The 12,673-nt window shown below is 39.8% G+C and overlaps 1 protein-coding gene across 1 annotated transcript; it reads right to left on the reverse strand.

Annotated features, from left to right (window-relative positions):
* Window positions 1–10,043: 10,043 nt before the first annotated feature.
* On the reverse strand, window positions 10,044–12,035 carry LOC148037902 (cytochrome P450 77A1-like). The gene has a single exon (XM_087676886.1). The coding sequence runs from the start codon at window positions 11,820–11,822 to the stop codon at window positions 10,230–10,232; it is 1,593 nt and encodes a 530-aa protein (XP_087533012.1). The 5' UTR covers window positions 11,823–12,035; the 3' UTR covers window positions 10,044–10,229.
* Window positions 12,036–12,673: the final 638 nt, after the last annotated feature.

Below are 12,673 nucleotides of genomic sequence, written 5' to 3' on the forward strand. Positions count from 1 at the left end.
TCCTCCTTATGGTATGGCTTAGTGGATGAAGCTTGTGTTGGACAAGGTTGGTCTATGATCTCAATGCTTGTTGCTGATGATTTCGAGGAGAGTACAATGACACTCATCCTTTTGATTTCATTGACCAGTGTACTTGAAACAAAGTCATTCAAGATATGCAATACACTTCTAGTGTATGATGGTCTATGTGTTTATAATTGTACACATAGCCTTATAATTTTAAGCAGAGCACTTAGTTGTTTTCATTTCCTGATAAAAGCATTCAGATTGTGTAGGTATTAGCAGCAATGATGATTTAAACAAAGTGCCTTAGTGCTTACAAGCACTCATCTATAGCTCATGTTGCTAGAGATGGTAAATGTCAGTCTTAATGAGCTTGATGTTGACTCTTCGAGTAGAGAAACTTCTGAAATGAGTTTCCCAGATTAATAACACACTCTGTAAGAGTTGAATCAGTGATTAAAATCATTATTGATGACTAAACATTGAATCAGTAAGAGTTGAATCAGTGATTCCTAGATTAATAACATACTCTGTAAGAGTTGAATCAGTGATTAAAATCACTGTTGATGACCAAACATTGAAAAAAATTGAAAATGGATGAAGCTTGAAGCTCCTGGCTATGGCTACCAGAGACCCACAGTTAGGATTTTGATCATTGCATGGTGTAGAAGATGAATCAGTACAAACCCTCTTAGGTGAGTATAGTCCTCTATAGGGGCTACAATAGCCCTAAGGTAGCCGGCATTATTGCGCCCTGTACTAGAGGAACTTCCGCTCGAATCAGGTCACTGCGAAAACTGCGCCACATCTGCGATTTCTACAATGTCATCCACCATGTCGACTAATGTTCGCCTCTGTTGTGCCATGTTGAATGGCCCTGAGTTGCTGAAGAGTTCCTCAAAAGGAACCATGAGCTGAAATGGCCTCCTTTGTCCTCCCCAAGTCCTCCATCAAAGGTGGGTCTAGTTTGGCTATGGAGGCAAGAGGTAAAAGATGAAGATGATGGACTATCTTATGCATTTAGTGAGGTTGAGGGTATAGGAAGCTGAGGGGATCAGAGGAGGCTCTGATACCATGTTAGAAAACAGAGTTGCAGCATTGGAATATGTGCACAAGAGGGAGAAAGAGGCTCAAAGTACAAGAACAAATTCTTGTTTAATAAGTTGCTCAAGGTACAACTTGGGTACACTCTATCTCACACATGATAGTGACCCATAGGCTGTTTCTATAGCCTCTGCCAAGCTAGGGTTAGGGTTTCCCTTGCCCCTACGGCTATTCACACCCATCTACCCTCATACTCCCTTGCTTATAGTCGGTTCCTATGCCTATCTTCTAACACATATGTATACCATGTAAGTCCAATGGTACGGCTACACAAGGGCTACACCACCATAGAATAAGTAATAATCCAATGTGGATTTGACATAGCAATGTGCACTGCACTGCATCTAAATGTGGCTTTAGTGGAAGGTGCATAAACTAACTCTTCAAATCAATTGTGTAGTTTAGGTATGTCCTAGTGATCATGAAATAAATAAGGCTATCCACAATCTTTCAATACATAGTAACATCCTCAATCAAGTCGCTCTCATGTGCACTAAGCTTAGCATTAATATCCAAAGGCATAAAAATAGGCTTGCAATCAGTCATACCATACTTCTTTAATATATCCAATTCATAATGTCTCTATGACAACCATATATCCTCTGGAGTCTTGATTATCTCTATGTTGAGAAAATAATGCAACACTTCCAAATCCTTCATCTCAAATTCAGCCTTGAGGAGACCCTTTACATGGTCAATCTCTATCTCACTATCATCCATAATGATTAAATCATCCACATATATAGTAATGATCATAATACCTGCATCACTCTCACATTCATAGAGTGATGATTAGTCTATGTTCAACAAATCCAATGCTAACAAGGTATTCTACAATCCTATCATGCCATGCCCTAACTACTTGCTTTAGCCCATACAAGGCCTTACAATGCTTGCATACATAATCTGGATTATTCTCATCCACATAACCATGTGGATTCTCCACATAAACTTCCTCTTGTAATTCCCCTGCAAGAAGGCATTCTTAACATCCATTTGATACATGAGCCAACCCTTTGATGCATCCATTGTATGACACTCCTTATAGTAGCCATTTTAGCCATTGGAACAAAAGTCTCATTGTAATTAATACCATGAGTCTACGTATATCCTTTGGCAACTAGTTAGGCCGTATAGCGCTCAATAGGTTCATCTAACTTATGCTTTTGACTTTGTAGATCCATTTACAGTTAATAGCTTTCATCCCTTTAGGTAAAGGCACAAACTCCCATGTGCCATTCTCCTTAAGTGTAGCCATTTCTTGATCCATATAGCACAATCCCAATAGTCATTATCCACTACATCCTCAAAAAAAGTAGGTTCTACATCCTATACAACCTTAGCAATGTATGCATAGTAAGCTATATAGCTACCATATGTCAATCACTGCATTGGCTCTCTTACTCTACTACTACTAGGTGCTTTAACATCCACTTTTACCTTGTGCATACCATGTGTTTTAATAGATGGAATCCCAAACTCCTCATCCAAGCTCTACTCAAAGCCATATGAATCAACATCAACATGGGAAAAACCTGATGATACATTTATCGTAATAGGTGAGTCTCCAACTTTCGCTTTACCTTTCCTTGATATCTGTGATGTAGTTGGTAGAGTAACCTATGATCTCAATCTACCATTCTAAGGTCTATCAATAGAACCATGACTAGGAGACACTTGTGATTCACTCAATGTCTATGACTATTGATCTATTTTTGCATAGCCACACTCTCATGCTCATTAGCTCCAACTGTATTTTGCACATTACTATACTAGCTACTCATTTCATTAAAACCAACATTCTTGTTAACTCTCAACTTACGTGTTATAGGGTTATGATATCTACATCCCTTCTGCTCGAGAATCCCACAAATATACACTTTTTTTTGCTTTGAGATCCAATTCACTGCACAACTAATTAGGAATATGTATATAAGTAATACATCCAAATACTTTAAAATGGGATCACAGATTTAGCTTTCTACTTTAAACTTCTCTTCGGGTGTCATACCATGTACAATAGCAATGGGTGTCCTATTCATAATGTACATAGTAGCAACTGTTTCAACCCAATAGTAATGAGGCAAGTTTCTTTATGACATCAATAGTAGTGGGTATCCTATTCATAATGTATACAGTAGCAACTACTTCAACCCAATACCAATGAGGTAAGTTTTTGTATGACATCATGCATAAGCCATCTCTATAATATGCCTGATTTTCCAATCAAAAAATCCATTTTGTTACAGTGGAGTACATCTACATGTATGTTGCCTTTTATACCATTATTCTGTAAGAAATAAAAAATTTAATTAGAGAGATATTCTTCCCCTATATCTGACCTTAGGTATTTAAATTGCAACCAATGTCTTAAAGCTTTTAAAGTGAATGAATGCCTCAGTTTTCTCAATGAAGAAAACATAATACTTACAATCACTTAAAGTTGCAGTATTTGTAAGACCCCACACATCAAAATATATCAATCCAAGTGGCTTCTTGCATACATGCTTTACATGTGAAAATGCATGTTTTGCTTGTTGTCCAAATTGACATGCTTCACATACTTTATGCATCCCATCAATTCTAAATTTAGGCAAACCATCCATCATCTATTTTGACTGCATGTCTTTTATTCACTGCACATTCACATGACCAATTCTCTTATGCCAAATTTCAATATCAACCATAACACCCGAACCTTGTGCAAACATAACAGCATTCATTTCAGGTAGACTTACATCAAGAGTAAACAATTTGCCAGCATGTTTCCCTTTTGTCATCAATCTACAATCATTTTTAGGATATTTTACATAACAAGCATAAGATGTGAACCAAACTTGCAATCCATGTTCCACCATCTAACCAACAAAAGCCCAATTTTCGGTAATATTTGATACATGTAGCACATGAGCCAATTACTTAATTTTACTATCTTGTATACTCAAAGGAACATTTTCAACATGAGTATTGGGATGAGCTGTATTATCCCCTGTCTCTACATAGCATGGAGAATCTGGATTACGCATCTCCCTAAACCACTCTCTAGGAGAGGTCATGTGGTTAGAGACACCCGAGTCTACATACCATACTTTCATGTCAAATTTCTACTTGAGAAGACTCTTCACATGCTCCACCTCTTGCACATTATCACCCCCAACAATCAGATCAGCCATATACAAGGTAACCACAACAATACCCCTATCACTCTGATGCTCATAAAGCAAGTGGTTTATATTTCCAACATGAAAACCAATAGAGATAATATATTATGCTATATTGTCATGTCATGTTCTTGATGCTTGTTTTAGTCCATACAAGCCTTTGCATAGCCTACGCACACAATTGGCGTGAACCATGCTCTCATAACCTTATGGCTAGTCCATTACACTGCTTCTTGTAATTCGCCATACAAGAATGCATTTTTACCTCCATTTGATGTCATAATAGCCATTGCAAGAACAGCTCTTATTGTTGCCATCTTTGCCATTGGAGAAAATCTCTCCTCATAAGCAATCCCTTAAGTTTGAGCATAACCTTTGGCAAACCAATCATTATTTTCTCACACTTCCATCTACTTTATGTTGTACTTTGTATATCCACTTGCAACCTATAGCCTTCTTTTGCTTAGGTAGTGGCACCCAATCCCAAGTTTGATTTATATCCAATGCAACCATTTCTTCATCCATGGCTTTCTCCATATGTAGAGGACTAATAGCTTCCTTGAAATAAGTAGACTCAATTGGTTTTATAACATTCATCATATACACATAATGATGAGCAACATAATTGCCATCATATGTCAGTCTATTTACCCTGACAGTCTCTATTAGTATTCTAGTGCCAAAACCAAAAAGATCATATTGTAATCAATCAAAACTTGGTTCAAAGAGAGTGAGAGACAAGGGGGCGTATGGTCAACCCCTCTTCCCATAAGGGATAATCTAAGCTCTTGTCCCCTATAACAGTGCTTAGTCAATAACTATGACACTGACCCTAGGAAGTTATTGTTCAACCCTATTAATATATCCTTCTTTCAAAATGCACCTGACTAATTGAGTCCACCCGTCTATTAAATACCATTGTCATGATGATCCTCCACTTGCTTTCCACACACAAGGGGCATGCTTAATTGTTTAATTAAATCCTACTACACACTTTCCATACACACACTTAGTATTTTTAATTTTTTAATTAGATTCTACAACACTATGAGTAGTATAAAAATAGCTTCATTAATTATCTAATTATACAATATTTCTTGAATGTCGTTAAGCATGTACATGATAATAATCATAATAATATTCTTTTAAGCAATTCTTATTTAACCAATCTCCAATTGCAACTGTCAAGATATTTCTGCTTCATCCCAAAATTCTCCATATTTTGACATCTTGCCATTAGATATCTTGATTATAATCCAAGTAGAATACACAGTTGACCCCTCAATTCTATAATTGGAGTCCCTTCGATACCCATCACCATCACCCTACTTACCAAGGATTTCTTTCTCTATTAGAGGACTAATGGCAAGACTCATGGGGGGAAAGTATATGTCTACAATAATCACATCACAATAGCCATTCTTTATATACCTTTTATTCACAACCTCGATCATCCATATCCAAGCACAAACATATTTTCCAGGTAACAATTCCATCTCAACATCTCACATTCAACCACAATACCTCAAACATGATATCATTTGTGAGATCCTAGATTTCAGATCAATCTATGCGCTCACATGTACCAAACAAGTCTAAATATAAGTTGTTACTACCTATCTTGCTAAAATTCGATACATAAATTTTCTCCAATTACTGATAAGTTGAGATTGTGTCTTACAATGACTTGGGTGCCACATTGATTGCTTCATAGCAATTCTTATTTATATGCATATTATATAGGAGGGGTCTATTACTAGAAGAATAGAAGACATTCTGCTACCACTAGCATAGTAGTAGAAGTTGATTTGAGGCTAATCAAGCCTAGCCATAGTTATATTTAGATTCTCAACCATTATCATTTTATCTATGATGGCTTGCTTACTTAAGACTAGTATCTCATTATTACTATGGATCTAATAACTAATGCAAATTCACTAATTGTAAAGAAGGTCCTTTTATGGAATCTTGATTGATCTTGCAAAAGACACTTAAACTTTAGTTATTGCTTCACATCTCTCTTGAGGTTCATAATTTCCAATTCTTAATGCATTCAAATGATGTGTTGATAATTTTTTCTTTGACTATGGTGTCAAATCTTGTCAATGTCTTGCATAAGCAATCACGGATTTGTTTTTTATAACAACATATTCCTTAATTTTGATCTCACTAGCTCATAGAAAGGGTAAGTTTTGCAACCCAATATCCTCTTAGGCACATTCACATTATCCCCTTTATCATACCATTGCCTTGCTACTGTCCCCTCGACCTTTAGTTGAGCTTTCAACAATCAGATAATCCATATACAGGGTAACCACATCAATACCCCTATCACTCTGATGCTCATAAAGCAAGTGGTTTATATTTCCAACATGAAAACCAATAGAGACAATATATTATGCTATATTGTCATGTCATGCTCTTGATGCTTGTTTTAGTCCATACAAGCCTTTGCATAGCCTACGCACACAATTGGCCTGAATCATGCTCTCATAACCTTATGGCTAGTCCATTACACTGCTTCTTGTAATTCGCCATGCAAGATTGCATTTTTACCTCCATTTGATGTCATAACTAACCTTTTGTCATAGCCATTGCAAGAATAGCTCTTATTGTTGCCATCTTTGCCATTGGAGAAAATGTCTCCTCATAATCAATCCCTTAAGTTTGAGCATAACCTTTGGCAAACCAGTCATTATTTTCTCACACTTCCATCTACTTTATGTTGTACTTTGTATATCCACTTGCAACCTATAGCCTTCTTTCCCTTGCAACCTATAGCCTTCTTTCACTTTATGTTTTACTTTTTATATCCACTTGCAACCTATAGCCTTCTTTCCCTTAGGTAGTGGCACCCAATCCCAAGTTTGATTTACATCCAATGCAACCATTTCTTCATCCATGGCTTTCTCCATATGTAGAGGATTAATAGCTTCCTTGAAATAAGTAGACTCAATTGGTTTTATAACATTCATCATATACACATAATGATGAGCAACATAATTGCCATCATATGTCAATCTATTTACCCTGACAGTCTCTATTAGTATTCTAGTGCCAAAACCAAAAAGATCATATTGTAATCAATCAAAACTTGGTTCAAAGAGAGTGAGAGACAAGGAGGCGTATGGTCAACCCCTCTTCCCATAAGGAATAATCTAAGCTCTTGTCCCCTAAGTGTACTTAGTCAATAACTATGACACTGACCCTAGGAAGTTATTGTTCAACCCTATTAATATATCCTTCTTTCAAAATGCACCTGACTAATTGAGTCCACCCATCTATTGAATAGCATTGTCATGATGATCCTCCACTTGCTTTCCACACACAAGGGTCATGCTTAATTGTTTAATTAAATCCTACTACATACTTTCCATACACACACTTAGTATTTTTAATTTTTTAATTAGATTCTACGACACTATGAGTAGTATAAAAATAGCTTCATTAATTATCTAATTATACAATATTTCTTGAATGTCGTTAAGCATGTACATGATAATAATCATAATAATATTCTTTTAAGCAATTCTTATTTAACCAATCTCCAATTGCAACTGTCAAGATATTTCTGCTTCATCCCAAAATTCTCCATATTTTGACATCTTGCCATTAGATATCTTGATTATAATCCAAGTAGAATACACAATTGGCCCCTCAATTCTATAATTGGAGTCCCTTCGATACCCATCACCATCACCCTACTTACCAAGGATTTCTTTCTCTATTAGAGGACTAATGGCAAGACTCATGGGGGGAAAGTATATGTCTACAATAATCACATCACAATAGCCATTCTTTATATACCTTTTATTCACAACCTCAATCATCCATATCCAAGCACAAACATATTTTCCAGGTAACAATTCCTTCTCAACATCTCACATTCAACCACAATACCTCAAACATGATATCATTTGTGAGATCCTAGATTTCAGATCAATCTATGCTTTCACATGTACCAAACAAGTCTAAATATAAGTTGTTACTACCTATCTTGCTAAATTTTGATACATAAATTTTCTCCAATTACTGATAAGTTGAGATTGTCTTACAATGACTTGGGTGCCACATTGATTGCTTCATAGCAATTCTTCTTTATATGCATATTATATAGGAGGGGTCTATTACTAGAAGAATAGAAGACATTCTGCTACCACTAGCATAGTAGTAGAAGTTGATTTGAGGCTAATCAAGCCTAGAAAGAAGGTAATAAGCCATAGTTATATTTAGATTCTCAACCATTATCATTTTATCTATGATGGCTTGCTTACTTAAGACTACTATCTCAAAATTACTATGGATCTAATAACTAATGCAAATTCACTAATTGTAAAGAATGTCCTTTTATGGAATCTTGATTGATCTTGCAAAAGACACTTAAACTTTAGTTATTGCTTCACATCTCTCTTTAGGTTCATAATTTCCAATTCTTAATGCATTCAAATGATGTGTTGATAATTTTTTCTTTGACTATGGTGTCAAATCTTGTCAATGTCTTGCATAAGCAATCACAGATTTGTTTTTTATAACAACATATTCCTTAATTTTGATCTCACTAGCTCATAGAAAGGGTAAGTTTTGCAACCCAATATCCTCTTAGGCACATTCACATTATCCCCTTTATCATACCATTGCCTTGCTACTGTCCGCTCCACCTTTAGTTGAGCTTTCAACTCTGTAACAATGAGGACCCATTAATGCCCTGAATGTTTGTCAATATTGTGCTACTTTACCCACTACTTGTTGTAGTTTTTTAATCAAAGGATAAGATGTGTTTGTAGAAGTTATTGATTATCTCAAAAAGTGAGTGAACATAAATTATCTTATAGAGCCAATGTTAGCCTTAGGAGTTGCAAGGAGCAAGTATGTGTGAGAGTGCACAAAAGAAGAGAATCATGAGGATGGAGAGAGAAAGAAAGAGAGACACAAGAAAGGACACAAAGAATGAAGGAATGGGACTAATTTGATCTAAAAATAAATGTTGAATACAAGGTTGGCCTAATTAGCCCCTACATCTAGCTAGTATGTGTCAATGAGGGGGTCAAAATCGGAAGACATAGGTAGAATAATAGGATGGAATAGAGAGAGTGCTAAGGGTAACTAAAAATGATGGTAGGTTGTTAGGGGCAACAACTATATGAAAAACAAGCTTATGAGGAAAAACAAGCTTATGAGGTCCCTCTTCCCTAAAAAAGGGAAAAATGACTCATTGCATTTTGGTGGAACAACTTTAATTATCTTTTTATTTGTTTAGAGTTTTCAAAAACCTTGGCAAGGCTTGAATTTGTCATTGAAAAGTGTTTTTTGTTAGGACCTTCTAGAAAATAGTTTCCTTGGGGGAACTCCCATAGAAAAAACTGCGATAGGGGGTCCCACCAACAATAGATGATATATGAGTGTGGAGTATAGATAAGATGTTTTTCATACAAGTGTGGACTTCACCATTTCTATCTCACATACAACTAATGGTCTCTTTCAACTTCTTGTTTAGTGTATTAAAATAAAATGTCGAGAATGCATCATCCTCTACCTTCCAACAAGCTTTCACCTTCACTTTCGTATGCTAAAATCTATCAAATACCTCCCTCTTCATATAATCTTCACTTTCCTACAAGACTTCTACAACAGTAGGATCATTATTAGAAATTTTGAGAGTAAGGTAAATATCACCTCTAGCTTGGATGCTCTCTCTCTCTCTCTCTCTCTCTCTCTCTCTCTCTCTCTCTCCCATACACAGAAGCATTCAATCTTAGCTAACCAGTTGTGGAGCTCTTATGTAAATCCTTGACTAATGTATATTCATGGCAATTGTTGCTTAACTTCATAATACCATGAGGATGGTTTCGACGAATAAAACGGCATATACATGCATGACATATATACGTATACTTGACATTGTTCTGATACATACAAATACATGATTAACATGTCCGTTTCGCAGGACCCACGAATGCGACATCAGTTGAAAGGAGGGCTCGGCGTGATGAGTGCCCCTCCAATTTCACGGCGTTTGATGAGGGCATGGAGAGGATATTTCATCTGGACTGTGAAGACAAACTTCTCAGACATGTCCAGGGGCTCACCTGGCTTGACTTTGCACCACTCAAACTGCTGGACAAGCCTGGCGATGAAGAGCTGCACGTGCATCAAGGCGAGGGCAGCGCCAGGGCAGACTCGCCGTCCTGCCCCAAAGGGCAGCATGCTGATGTGCTTGGTGCCTGTGATGTCCACCTCCCGGTCCAGCATGCGCTCAGGCCGGTACTCCAAGGGCTCCTCCCAGATGGCTGGGTCCCTGGATATGGAAGGCACATGGAAATTGACGATGGCATTGGCGGGGATGTCATATCCTCCCAGCTCGCACGCCTCCGTGACCGCGTGTGGCAGCGTGAAATGCCCGGGCGGATGCAGCCTCAATGTCTCCTTGACTGCAGCATCCAGGTAGGGTATGGAAGGCAGGTCCTCTTCCTCGACGGGCCTCGGTGATTCCTTGCCCACTGTATCTAGGATGGCTTGATAGATCTTGGCCTGGATTGCAGGCTCCTGCACAAGGTGCGCCATGGTCCATTCCATGCAATTCACGGTGGTGTCAGTTCCCCCGACCAGGAACTCAGCGCACAGGCTCACTAGGTCTGAATTGGAGAGCTCGAGCGAGGCACCGGCGACCTCTGCTACGCCGTCCATGGCGAGGAGCGTCTCAAGGTAGCTTCCGGGGATGGTTTCCCCGAGGCGGTGGAGTTTCCTGTGCTGATCGATGAGGGAGGAGAAGAGGCGGATCTGCGTGGCGCGGAGGACGCGGGCGCGCCTGCGTTTCTTCCAGTCGAGGAAGCCGAGGAGGGGGAAGTAATCCCCGATTCGGCCGACGGTGAGGGGAAGGATAGATTGCATGAGGTCGGAGATCTCGGAGACGGCGGAGTCCTCGGGGACGAACCCCAGGCACATGGTGAGCAGGAGCTGCGACATGGCCAGCCTGCAGGAGTCATAGACGGCCACCGCCGTTGGGGGCGGCGACCCCGGCCGCGCGGAGGCCGTGGCCTCTAGGCGGGCTATCATGCGGTCGATGATGTGCCTGCGGGCGGGCTTGAAGGAGAGGATCTTGGGCGGGGTGAGCATGCCCTGGGCGAGGTTGCGGCGCACGGCGCGCCAGTAGGGACCGTAGGGGGATGCGCTGATGTTGCGGAAGTCGCTAGAGAAGAGAGCGCGCGAGGGCAGCAGCGGGCGCGAGGCGAAGAGGGAGCCCTTGGCCAGCAGGGCCTCCTGGGCCAGGCCTGCCGACGCGACGAAGATCAGGGGGCGGCGCCCCACCTGCAACCGCAGCAGCGGGCCGAGCGCCGCCTGCAGCTCCCGCAGCAGCTGGTTTCGCACGCCCACACGTGCGAACAGAGGCAGGTTGCCCAGCACGGGCCATCCGGGGGGAGCTGGAGGCAACTTCCCGCTGCCCGTCCTCGTCCTTTTCCTCCACCTCCAGCCCAGCACCAAAAAAGCCACCGCCACCAATATGCTGAAGCCCATGAACGGTTGCCCCTTCTCATCAAGAGAGCTCTTCCACGCCATAGCTAGCCGGGATATGAGAGAGAGAGAGAGAGCTGCACAAATAGAGCGACGACTAACGAACACAACACGCGCCACGATCTGCACCTCCCGAAAGGGCCAGAAAGAGCCACATCGTGCGTAGCAAGTTTAACTAGAGTGTCACTAACGTCTCCTTAACGGGGCCTGCAGTTTTGTATTATCTTCATGAACATAGCATTTCTCACCTCCTCTTTTTTGGATCATCGTCGTAGGCTGTAGCACGACCTTTTTACCTCACAATTCTTTAAGGTGTTTAATCATAGCTCGTTTTTCTTTGCTTTCGAGATGGGAAAATTATGAACGCAATTTGCCTTTGTCCTACCTAATTGTGTAAGGTATCTAGGAGGGTCCCGAGCAAACTCTAATAATAGTAGTGATAAACACAAATGTTGTGCTCCTCAAAAACATGGATTGTAATCTTTAAAGTAGACCACAAACATAGGTTGTACCCTTTGAAATCTCACCTACCCTTTAAAATCCAATTTAAAGGTTGGCCTAGTATTTTTATTTAGCACCTAGTCACATCAAGGCTACTAGGGTTAATGGAAGGTATTTCTACGGGTTATCTTCCCCCCATAAACAAAGGGGTAACATGCTAGTGCTAGCAGTGCAAGTAGACTAACAAATAACCATAGATAGGAGATAACTACAAGAGGAATGATTGGTCCTACTAGGGTTGGAGTGTCATTAGACCATCATTTTTACAAGAAGCTAGAACCACATGAATGATATTTTGTTTCAAAGGAAAGGAAAAGAAAGGATAACCCACTTCACAACTTCCTCAATTGCCATAAGGAAATCCAATGCTTTCCAAATAAAGCTACTAGCTGCTC

This window comes from Lygodium microphyllum, chromosome 4 (genome assembly GCF_053477565.2).
Source record: "Lygodium microphyllum isolate KBCC chromosome 4, Lygodium_microphyllum_v1.1.10, whole genome shotgun sequence".
Taxonomy (NCBI): Eukaryota; Viridiplantae; Streptophyta; class Polypodiopsida; order Schizaeales; family Lygodiaceae; genus Lygodium; species Lygodium microphyllum.